The sequence below is a fragment of the Cricetulus griseus genome, assembly GCF_003668045.3.
Source record: "Cricetulus griseus strain 17A/GY chromosome 1 unlocalized genomic scaffold, alternate assembly CriGri-PICRH-1.0 chr1_1, whole genome shotgun sequence".
Classification (NCBI taxonomy): domain Eukaryota; kingdom Metazoa; phylum Chordata; class Mammalia; order Rodentia; family Cricetidae; genus Cricetulus; species Cricetulus griseus.
Window position 1 is genome coordinate 188,664,953 of NW_023276807.1, and position 12,507 is coordinate 188,677,459.

The following is a 12,507-nucleotide window of genomic DNA, read 5'->3' on the forward strand; positions in this document are numbered from 1 at the left end:
TTAAAAAAAATAAAGTTAAATAAATTATATTAAAAAAAACTAAAAGGAGAATAAGTACACTCATATAGATTTCTATTCTTCAAACTGTGCAACTTGCACTTACTTGCATCTAGTTAAGTCACTGTTCCAATACAAGAAATTAAGTGTCCCAAACAGTACTTGACCAGAGAAGGTCCAAGTTTGAAGCAAGTTTCTACAGTAAGGAATGGGACTGACTCAAGTCAAAACTTACAGTAAATAATACTTCAAATTCAAACCACACTTTGTACCAAAAAACCCCAAAAGAACACAAGATTAATGGTCATTTATGATTTAAATTAAATGTGCACTGGCATTTTCACATTTACTTTTAATGTAGTTTCAAGTTTTAAGGTACTTGTTTCTTTCTTCCCAACCCAGTTAACTATTCTAGAAACACAGTGCAGGTGGCATAAGAGTCAGGGTACGGGAATAAGAATCAGGGTGCACCAGGCATTGGTGGCGCTTGCCTTTAATCCCAGCACTTGAGAGGCAGAGGCAGGCGAATCTCTGTGAGTTCGAGGCCAGCCTGGTCTCCAAAGCGAGTGCCAGGATAGGCTCCAAAGCTACACAGAGAAACCCTGTCTTGAAAAACCAAAAGAGTCAGGGTGCTTGAATCCATTTACATAATCTATTCCAGTAATTGAGAAAATGCTAAGAAAATTATTCTTGATTTAAGAATAAAGGTTTCAAAAAAATTTTTTAATTAAAATTAAAGTTTTAAAGACTAGAGATATAACTCAGGCGGTACTTTGTCTATCTAAAACACATGAAGTCCATCCAACAACAGCTACAACAACAACAAAAACCTAGTACCAGGCATGAAAAATCTCCTTTTGAGTTGTTGGTTAAAGGAGTTCAAGAAACTCTCAAAACAAGTTGGGTGGTGGTGGTGCACATCTTTAACCCAACACTCAGGAAGCAGAGGCAGGTGAACATGTGTGAGCTTGAGGCCAGCCTGGTCTACAGAGTAAATTCTAGAACAGGTAGAGAAACCCTGAGGACTAGTCCTCAAAGTACTAAAGGTGCTAAACAAGCTGCCAAGGGAGAAAACCAATCAGTAGTCCTACCCAGCTGATACCTAAGAGACACAACAATGCCTAGTATGGCAAGATATTTCCAAAGGTGCAGTAGTGGCACTTACATCTTAAGAGCTAACCAACAGCTCTAACTATACGTTAGGCCCACATAATAGTAGTGAATTTATGCCTGGTAAACTAGACAGCTATCTGTGACCAATGAGACCATGGAACTTAGAATTCTGACGACTACTGTTATTTCCCTTAAGTGGTATTTCTAACTGTATTCTAAACACTTACCCTTACTTATAGATAAGTGTAACTCTCACCTCATCCAAGAAGTTTCTTGTAGCAGAAGACCATTACAGAGAGACACAAATGGTCAAAACACAGACAACAACTGATTGCAGGGTGCTGAGCCTCAGTTGATACATCTACAACATAAACCCTACACCACGGCTCATGGAAAATCATGGAAGAGGGGGCAGGTAAACTGTAAGTGTTCCAGAGGACCAGGATGACTGCTGACATCTACATATTACAGGGAAGCCGCACCCAGGAAATCTCAACAATACTGTAACCTAAACAAGACCTGAATGAACAATGACAACACCAGTTAACATGACAACATGGATGGGAGAAATCCCATTAGGCCCCACCACTAGATGAAGAGCTATAAGCAATTAATGACTATTGAGAGAAGAATCAGTCCTTCCCAGGACTGAGTGAATCCAACTGGTTATCCATTATCAAATGCCTAACCCTAGAAACATAGACATATAAGCAACATTAAACAGACTCAAAAGTGTTTATATCCATATATTTGTATGTATATATGCATGAATGCATGTAATAATAATAAAGAAAATTAAAAATAAAAAGTTAAAGAAAACTAATGTACTCTCAATTTTTAAGGTCCTTGCTTCTTTCCTCCCAACCTAGCCTACTACTCTAGAAACACATGCAGGTGGTCTAAGAGTCAGGGTGCATGAATACATTTACATAACCTATTCCAGAAATTGAGAAAATGCTAAGAAAATCATTCTTGATTTAAAAATTAAAGTTTCAAGACTTGAAATATACCTCAGGTGATAGTTTTTCTGCCACATATGCAGGAAACCCTAGGTTTGATCCCTGGGACCTCAGAAACTAAGAGGATATGGAGGGAGAGGAAGGGGAAGAGTAGAAGAGGAACAAGATATGGTAACAGGGGACTGAAGATGATCAAAATATATAAACACATGAAATGTAATAACGAAACCCAATATTTTATATAATCAATGCTAATAAAATGGGGGAAGATTTTATTTAAAATAGAAGTTATGTCCAGGCTGTGGCTGAGGTTCATGTCTGGGTCCGTGGCCCTACTGCAGCCTGGTCTATGTTGATGTCCATGACTTCTGATACCATTGAAGGCCATGCCAATGCCAAGGGTCTGAACTGCCAACTGGGACCATGTGGATGTCTGAGGGCCATGCTGATCTGAGTGGCTTATGCTGCCACTTAGGGCCAAGATGACATCCAAGCCCAGGCTGCTGCTGCGGACTATGTCTGGGTCCATGGTCCTACCACAGCCAGGGTCTGTGTTAATTTCTGTGGCCAGTGGTGCCACCCAAGGCCACACAGATGCCCAGGGTCTAGGCTACAACCTGTGGCCAGGCTGAAGCCTGAGGGCCATACACCTCTGCCAGGGCCACACCAATCTGAGTGGCCTACACTGCCACCTGGGACCATGGTGTTGTCTAGGCCAGGGTTGCTGCTGACGGTCATGTCTGGGCCCACGACACTACCACAGCCAGGGTCTGTGGTGATGTCCATGGCTCCTGATACCACTGAAGACCATGCTGATGCTAGGGGTCTGGGCTGCTACCTGGTGCCATGTTGGTGCCTAAGGGCCATGCTGCCATGGGGGCCATGCCAGTATGAATTGCCTACACTGCCACCTGGGGCCTTGTTGATATCCAAGCCTGTGCTGCTATGGAGGACCATATCTGGGTCCGTGGTTCTACCACAGCTAGGTTCTGTGTTGATATCCATGACCCATGGTATCATCAAAGGCCACATGGATGCCCGGAATATGAGTTGCAACCTGTGGCCATGTTGGTGTCTAAGGGCAGTACTGCCATCAGGGCCACAACCATCTAGGTGGCCTATGCTGCCACAGAGGGCCATGTTTCCTCCATGGCTACTGCTGTGGGCCATGTATGGGTCTGTGTTCCTGCTGCAGCTGAGGTCTGTGATGATATCCATGTCCCTTGTTATCACAGGAACCACACATGTTTAAATCCAAGGGCTGCGTTGAGATGGCCCCACCATTACTGGCCCTATCTGCCCAATGGGAGAGCTAGGCCCTGGCTCCACCCCTCACCATAGGCAGAGGAGAGCTGGCTCTGTCCCTTGCCTAAGGGGGTTGTCCTAATGGCAGGACCAACCAGTTCAGCTACCACCCAGACCCACATCCTGGGCATTGGGTTGCCCCCCCCCCAACACCCACCCTATCTATATAACCTGCTGGAATGCATGAGGGGACTGGTCCTGTGGAATGATAACTGTAGGAGCTCCATGCTTCCGGGCAACATTAAACAGACTGGGACAACAGCAGGATATCTAAGAGGAGTTATGGTGAGGGTGTACCAGAAGCCATAGGCCTTAAACCAGATGAATCACTCACTGCAATGAACATTTCATGGGTAGGGCTAATTGGACAAAAGATTATACTGCATGACACAATGCAGCTCCTGATGCCACTAGGATGAATGAAGAGGCAATGGAAAGATGAGGATCAAGGTGATTTTTGTATGTTTTTAATTAATTTTCGGGTGGTGCAAGCTACAGGGGTAAGGGTTGGATATGGAGGGACTAGGAGGGGAGCAGGATTAGAGTGCATGATGTGAAATACCCAAAGAATCATGTTAAAACAAACAAATAAATAAGAATGAAATAGAAGTCAAGCTAAATTACAATATAACTTAAATCATAAGATAATCTACCCTAGAGGTTTCACAAACTACATTTGAAGTATAGTAAAACCAAATAATTTATATTCTAGTTAAAATTTTGTAGCAAAGCAAACTAAAACAATTTTACCTTAAATAAAAACTAGGAGCTAAAAGAATGCCTTCCCCTTTCAAAAAAAAAAAAAGCAAAAAACAAAAAAAAACTTAGTTATAAAAGAAACCCAGGAGACATAAATATGAACGTGTAAGATTTCTCCATTTCTTGTCATTTATGCAAATAAAATAAGTAAATAAAAATAGGCAAGTCCTTTGTTGGGAAGGACAGATTGAGAAATGAGAGAGGGCAATGGAGAGTCAAAGAAACCCAAAATGCATTATTTACATGTATGAAAATATCAGAAATAAAAAATGTAAAAGGTCAGATCTTCAATTTTATTCTCTGGCTAGAGCTACAGAAAGGCTAGGGCCTCAGCAAGCCATACTTTGCTAGTTACTTCCCCTTTATTTACATCCTTGAATACTAGGAACACAACTGGCACACAAACATAAATGTAAGTAAAATACCCACATACATCATTTTTGTTGTTGTTGTTGCTTTGTTTTTATTTTTCGAGACAGGGTTTCTCTGTGGCTTTGGAGGCTGTCCTGGAACTAGCTCTTGTAGACCAGGCTGGTCTCGAACTCACAGAGATCCACCTGCCTCTGCCTCCTGAGTGCTGGCTGCTCCTCCAGAGGACCTGGGTTCAATTCCCAACACCCACATGGCAACTCACAACTGTCTATAACTCCAGTTCCAAGGAACCTGACACCCTCACAGAAACATACATGCAGGCAAAACACCAATGCATGTAAAATGAAAATAAATAATTTAAAAGAAATTTATTTGTAAGCACAGGTAGGAGCAACTGCAAAATTTCCACATTCAGAACACATAAGGCATGGTCTACAATCAAGCAGTAAATCCTTAATCTGTCAAAGTATCCCTGACAGTGGCTTGCAGAAAGCTGTATCCTGGTACCTATATTAAGCCTGTTTAATTCCTTTAAAGATACTGACAAAGTACCTGGAACGTATAATTTTTCTTCAATTTCACCTTTTTCTCCCCAACCCTCTTTTCCAGATACTGGCCAAAAGACTAAGCATGTTTTCCCAGACACTTTGGGCTTTCTCACTCTTCACTGCAAGTCCCCTCCTCTTATACCATACAGGGCTTGTCCACCTCAACTGCAAAATAAACGGTTTTCTTTCTTCTCCTCCACCTCCCTCCTCCCACTAGCTGCCAAGATCTTCAGCTTGTTTGTTGTTTCTCCTCTCCAGTTCTAACTGTCCTCCAGCTTAAGAAAACAAAGTATTCCTAACTAAGGCAACTCAACTGGCTCTTCCAAATTTTTATAACAACACTGCCTCCCCTTACCACTAGGTTTGTTGTTGGTTTTGAGACAGGGTTTCTCTTAATCTTTGGAGCCTATCCTGGCACTCACTCTGTAGACCAGGCTGGCCTCAAACTCACATAGATTCGCCTGTCTCTGCCTCCTGAGTGTTGGGATTAAAGGCGTGCGCCACCATTGCCCAGCTTTACTCATTGTTTTAATCTAGCAATACTGGATTGAACTAGACCTTGATAATATCAGGATTCTAAAACTGAAAAGAAAATATGCATTAATATGAAAACACCCATGAGTACATGAAACTGGAATGAAGTTCTCTAGCTTAATGTTCACGTACCCTCTCAGCTACCAATACAAAAACAGCCCCAAAGTTACCCTTACTTCCCAAGCTATCCATGCCACTGCACGCTCACACTTACACCTTCAGTTCCTTGAGTGTCTTGCCCATCTTCATCATCATCTTCGTCATCTGCTTCTCCTTTTTGAACAAATTCATTTCTTGTTCGAAGGTACAAATCCCAGAGTTTACAAGCAGCTTTATATTCAGGGGAATCTGGCTACACATTAGCAAAGAGAAGAGAAAGGAACATTACTTTAAAAAAAAATTATTTATTGCTATTTTACACACACTGGTATTTTGCCATGGGTGTCGGGTCCTCTGAAACTGAAGTTACAGATAGTTGTGAACACCATGTGGGTGCTGGGAATTGAACCCAGGGCCTCTGGAAGAGCAGTCAGTGCTCTTAACCTCTGAGCTAGCTCTCCAGCCCTGGGACATTACTTTTATAGGTAATTGCTACTTTTAAAGAATCCTGTTCAACAGAGACCGGTATTTTGAGGAAAATTTGAAAATTCAATTATTACAATTATTTCAAAATTCTTAGGATTAGAAGATATTCGGGACTTAATCCATTTTCATAAAAAAAAACATGCATTTTAAAGGCATTCTGAAATAAATTTATAGAGATACTTGAGACAGAAGACAAATGATTTGCTAACTTAAAATTAATTAATAATAATATAAGTCAATAGAAAGACCTGTTATAAAAGAGAAATAACTGATGAAATTATTTCTATTTTACAATAGACTAACAGCAAATTTCAAAAAATTAAACTAAAATTAAACTAAATATACAAAAGCATTAAAAGGCTTTAAAGAAATGAAAACAGGAGGAAAGTCAAATAGCTGTGGTAGTTTGAAGGAAAACAGCTCCCACAGGAAGCTCACAGGGAGTGATATTATTGGAAGTGTGGCCCTGTTGGAGGAAGTGTGTCACTGGGGTTGAGATTTGAGATTTCAAATGCTCAAGCCAGGCCCAATGTCACTCTTCTTCCTGCTGCCTGCTGATCCAGATGTAGGACTCTCAGCTACCTCTCCAGCACTGTGTCTGCTGCCTGTGTGCTTCCATGCTTCCTACCATGTCGATAATGGACTAAACCTCTGAACTGTAAGCCAGGCCCAATTAAATGTTTTCCTTTATAAGAGTTGCTGTGATGGATGTGGGAGGGGGACACTTGAGAGATGGCTCAGTGGTTAGGAGCACTGACTGCTCTTCCAGAGGTCCCAGGTTCAATTCCCAGGCCTACATGGCAGCTCACAACTGTCTGGAGAACTCCAAGATCTGACACCCTCACACAGACATACATGCAGGCAAAACACCAATGCAAATAAAACAAAATTATTAAAAAAAAAAAAAGTTGCCATGGTCCTGATGTCTTTTCACAGCAATAGAAACCCAAACTAACACAATAGCCAATCCAAGATCTAAAAGAAGAGAGAATGGGTTATAGGCAATATATGAAAATATTAAGGCTGAAAAATCCTCCTGAGAAAAAAATATCAACCCAAGACTTAGGAAACAAAGCTCACAAATAGTAGGAGAGGGAAATCTACATGTAACACAATAAAACCAACGAGAAAAGAAAGCCAGAAAGGAGATAACCTTTAAAGAAACTGCAGCAGTAATAACAGATGACTTTATAGCCAACATTCCCCCTTCTCTTGAGTGCTAAGGATCTACTCTAAGGCTTTGCACATGTTAAGCAAGGGCTCTATACATGTAGCCCCGGCTCTCATATAAGTTCTTAAAGCAATGAAGGAAAAAGTAAAAAGTTGGGTATCGTGGCATGAGTCTAAAATCCTAATACTTGTAAAGCTGAGGCAGAAGGACTGCCACAAATATGAAGCCAGAGCAGGCTACATAGTAAGTACCAGGATAGTCAGGGGAACACAGTGACCCTGTCACACAACAAAGTTGTAAATTTGTGAGCAAAAAAATTATGTAAAATAATATTCATTTATGGAAAACAAATTTGCTACAAAATAAGTAATAGGCAGCATGAATAATAAGAGGTGCTCAGAGCATAATATTTATAAAGTCCCTGTATTGCTTGCAGGTAGTAGTTAATATGCTAATTACCCCTCCCCGCTTCTTAAACCCTATAGCACCTGGTATTTCCAGGCAGTCTTCCATCCAAGTACTAGCTGGGCAGGGCCCTGCTTAGATTCCAAAATTACATGAGACTGGGCACATTCATGGTGGTATGGCCATAGAGTAGCTTTCCATTTTGACAAGTTAACTATTGATCTTAACATTTCTTGACGTTAGGGATGTACCTGTGGTACAACATTTGGTAAACATATGTAAAACCCTGAGGTTCAATCCCAGCAGTTTTTTTTTGTTGTTGTTTGTTTGTTTGTTTGTTTGTTTTAATGAAAAAGAATAAAATACTAAGATTTCACAAATACTAAATTTTAGGCAGAATAAATCAAAACTAAATTCAACAGGAAGATTTTAAAAACTAACAAAACAGCAGGGTGGTGGTGGTGCATGCCTTTAATCACAGCACTGGGGAGGCAGAGGCAGGCAGATCTCTATGAGTTTGAGGCCAGCCTGATCTACAAAGGGAGTTCCAGGACAGCCTGGGTTGTTATACAGAGAAACTCTGTCTCAAAAAAACACAAATAAATAAAAACATATTCATCAAACAGACTACAAAAATTGGAGGCTGGGGTTGTTCAAAAGTAGAATGCCTTTTAAGTAGGATTCAATCCACAGCATTAAAAAAATGAAATTTAAAACACATAGTGTAAAAAGATATTTGGAACCTAATTTAAAAATGGTATTCAAAATATTTTTTTTTAATTTCCAGAATATAAAAATACAAAAATGGGGGCTGGAGAGATGGCTCAGAGGTTAAGAGTACTGGCTGCTCTTCCAGAGGTCTTGAGTTCAATTCCCAGCAACCACATGATGGCTCACAACCTTCCGTAATGAGATCTGATGCCCTCTTCTGGCCTGCAGGGATACATGCAGACAGAATACTACATACATACATACAATAAGAGAAAAACAGGCAAAATATCTTAGCAATTCATGAAAGAAATGAGGCAAAAATGGCTTAAAAAAAATCACATGAATGATGTCTCCTTACTAATGAAAAAATTGCAAGCCAGTAATATCTGTAATGCAAGTTTGAGACCAGCAAGCCTTGGTTACACATTGAGACGTTGTCTCAACAAAACAAAACAAAACAAAAAATTCCCCCCACCCAACTACACAAAAATCAAAACAATAAAATAAGACAAAAAAACTTCAACTTATCTTAATGATTGCTAAATATTAAAAAGCTAGCTGGGAGCTGCAAAGATAGCTCAGCAGTTAAAAGTACTTACTGCTCTTACAAAGGGCCAGAGTTTTTCCAATCATTCCTACAATAGCTCACAACCATCTGGAACTCGTTTTAGAGGACCTGATGCTCCCTTCTGGCCTCTATGGGCAATACACATCTATGATGCACTTACATACATATAGGCAAAACATGAATACACATTATATGTATATCATGTAATACATGACATGTAAGATATAATGTATAATATAAAATATATAAAAATATACACATATATATAAAAGATAACATATATACATATGTATATATGTTATCTTTTTTAAACAATTATTAGGCATGGTGGCATACACCTATAATCCTAGTTTTTTTTTTTTTGGTTTTTCGAGACAGGGTTTCTCTGTGTAGCTTTGGAGCCTATCCTGGCACTCGCTCTGGAGACCAGGCTGGCCTCGAAACTCACAGAGATCCGCCTGCCTCTGCCTCCCGAGTGCTGGGATTAAAAGCGTGTGCCACCAACGCCCCGGCTTAATCCTAGTATTTGAATGGAAGCAAAAGGATCAGAAGCTCAAGGTCAGCCTATACCTATACAGTTCTCCTAAATTAAACAAATAAAATTTTTAAATTGAAAAGATTTTAAAAACAGACAATTATAAAATTAGACACTATCCAAATCTGATGCTTTCTTACCTTATAATAAGCCTTTGCATTGTTAAAAAGCAACTGGAAGTCTGCAGTCAGCAGATTAACATCATCATACTCTTCCATTTTAAGTTTCTGTTGGATTTTCATCAAGTCAATGGGCTGAGAAACCACTTCATAATAGTCTGGTTGATTTCTGTTATAATTTAAATATCTTTTAATGACACCAATCCAAAGCATTTAAAAAGTTTAATTTCACAACAATTTGTGTAATATCTAACACAACAAGCAACAAATCTAATTAGAAATTCACCAAGGAACTCTCCCTCATTACTAGAGCTAAAAGGAAAAAGGAAAGCAAGGTGCAGCTGTGTTCTCTTTTCAAAATACATATTAATCATACAAAAAAATCTAAGTTAACATCAATGATCAATTTTATGTGCCAGATATCTAAGGGTAAATGTACCAGAATTAAACCTGTGCCAAGGGTTTCTTCTATGAAAATGACTTACATTTTATTTCCAAAGTAGTTCAAAACAAAATTCAAAGTTCTTTATAATAATTACACAATGAGCCAGGCGGTGGTGGCGCATGCCTTTAATCCCAGCACTTGGGAGGCAGAGGCAGGTAGATCTCTTTGAGTTCAAGACCAGCCTGGTCTACAAGAGCTAGTTCCAGGACAGCCTCCAAAGCCACAGAGAAACCATATCTCAAAAAAATAAAAAAATAAAACAAAACAAAACAAAATTACACAATGAACCAAGTGTTTGGCATACACTTTTAATCCCAGCACTTGGGAGGCTAAGACAGGTGGATCTCTGTGAGTTTGAGGTCAGCCTGGTCTACATAGTAAGCCCTGAGACAGCTGGAGCTACATAGTGAGACCCTGTATCAAACGAAACAAAAAAATTACAAAAAGGATTTTCTTTCCCCACTTAGTGACCACAGAATCTTTTTCTTGTCATGTGCTATATTACTTACTGTGCTTCACAATCAACTAATAAAGGTACAAAGGAGAAAGATGCTTATCAAACTTGGAGGGCCAGAAGCTACAGCCAAATACAATGTTATAGGAATTATAAACACAAAATTCAGATAGTGAGCTAGGGTTGTAACTACATGGCAGGGTGCTTGCCTAGCATGAGCATAGCCCTGGTTCAATCAACAATACCAAGGTGTGAGAAAAAAGATGGAAAAACCTAGAATAGTGATAGCAGTTATACCCTTAAATGGAGAGACAGAAAGGGACACAAAGGCAATTATAAGAAGTTTTAAGTTAATTTCTTGGGGTTCATGGATATTAATATTCTTTCTGGCTTTTTTCTAAAGTAGTACCACAAAGCAAGCAAACCTAAAAATGATCTGAGTGATTACTTTCTCAATTTCCCAATAGGGTTATTTAGTTCCCTTTTAGTTGTAAAACAAAAAAGTTAATAAAGTCAAAGAATGTCATGGTCATTAGGGTTTAATCTCTTTTGAGAACTTGGAAAACACCTTACAGTCATTCTCCCAGCATGTATATTTGCCTTTCTTTTGGTGGTGGTGGTGGGGGGGTTTGAGACAGGGTTTCTCTGTGTAGCTTTGGAGCCTATCCTGGCACTCGCTCTGGAGACCAGGCTGGTCTCGAACTCACAGAGATCCGCCTGCCTCTGCCTCCAGAGTGCTGGGATTAAAGGCGTGTGCCACCACCACCCGGCCAATATTTGCCTTTTTTAAATGTTTAACTATGTCATAAAAGTTATAAGAACATGAATCAGCAAGGTGTTAAACAGGTGAAGGATGCTTGCTCCTAAGCCTGACAACCTGAGTACAGTCCCCGGAAGAAAAATCAGCTCCTCCAAGTTGTTCTCTAACCTCCAAACATGTACACTTGAGTGAATGTATGCACAAAATACATAAATGCAAAAAATTATATTTTTAATTTTAAGAACAACCTAAGGAACTTATTTTTCAAACTAGTAAACTGGCATATCTTTGAGTGCTTATTTCCTATAACCAAGGGACTACTCTCAAAACTAGGAAACAAACTTTGATGCATAATCAGCTTATCTGTTGGCCCTATTTATATTCTGTCAGCTACTTCAAATTTGTCCTTACAGAAAAAAAAAAAAAAAATCAAGCAAGAGTCCTGTTTTAATTTTATTTTCCTTCATTCTAAATAGTTATTCAGACTTTCCTTGATATTCATATATTTTTAAAGATTACAAACTAGTTATTTTCTTTCTTTTTTTTTAAGATTTGTTTATTTATTATATATACATTCTGCTTCCATGTATATCTGCACACCAGAAGAGGGCACCAGATCTCATAAAGGATGGTTGTGAGCCACCATGTGGTTGCTGGGAATTGAACTCAGGACCTCTGGAAGAGCATTTGGTGCTCTTAACCTCTGAGCCATCTCTCCAGCTCCAGACTAGTTATTTTCTAAAACATTACTCAATTGGAGTGTTTCTTCAGATTACTGTTGAAAATTTAGCCATGTTCTTTATAGGACAGCATGAAGCAGAGGTTATGTGGCAGTAGCTCACTCTACCTTACCTAATGGCACATGGTTTTGTCTTGTGCTATACTCTGATAAGGTTTCCTTTGATCATGGCTGTGTCTGCTAGGCTTCTCTACTGTTTCATTTGTACTTTATGAGGAGATACCTTCAGAAATCCCATCTCTTATCATACTTTTAACTTATCATTTTCAGATGGATTCCTGAGCTCCTACAATAGGAAATGGGTTGAAGACTATTATGACAACAACAACAACTATTAATTTTGAGACAGGGTCTCAACTATTTAGCCCTGGGTCCTGAATCTCACTATATAGTCCAAGCTGACCTAGAACTTGCCATGTAGTTCAAGT

General features: G+C 39.4%; 1 protein-coding gene across 15 annotated transcripts in view; it reads right to left on the reverse strand.

Annotated features, from left to right (window-relative positions):
• Pbrm1 (polybromo 1) overlaps nt 1-12,507 on the reverse strand; it is a 95,663-nt gene that overhangs the window by 71,092 nt on the left and 12,064 nt on the right. For all 15 annotated transcript variants that reach the window (XM_027389542.2, XM_027389543.2, XM_035452572.1 and 12 more), the window contains 2 exons: nt 9,703-9,850; nt 5,802-5,939 (listed from right to left, as the gene is read on the reverse strand). In XM_027389542.2, coding sequence (XP_027245343.1) covers nt 5,802-5,939; nt 9,703-9,850 — 286 coding nt within the window. The remainder of the gene's footprint in view (nt 1-5,801; nt 5,940-9,702; nt 9,851-12,507) is intronic.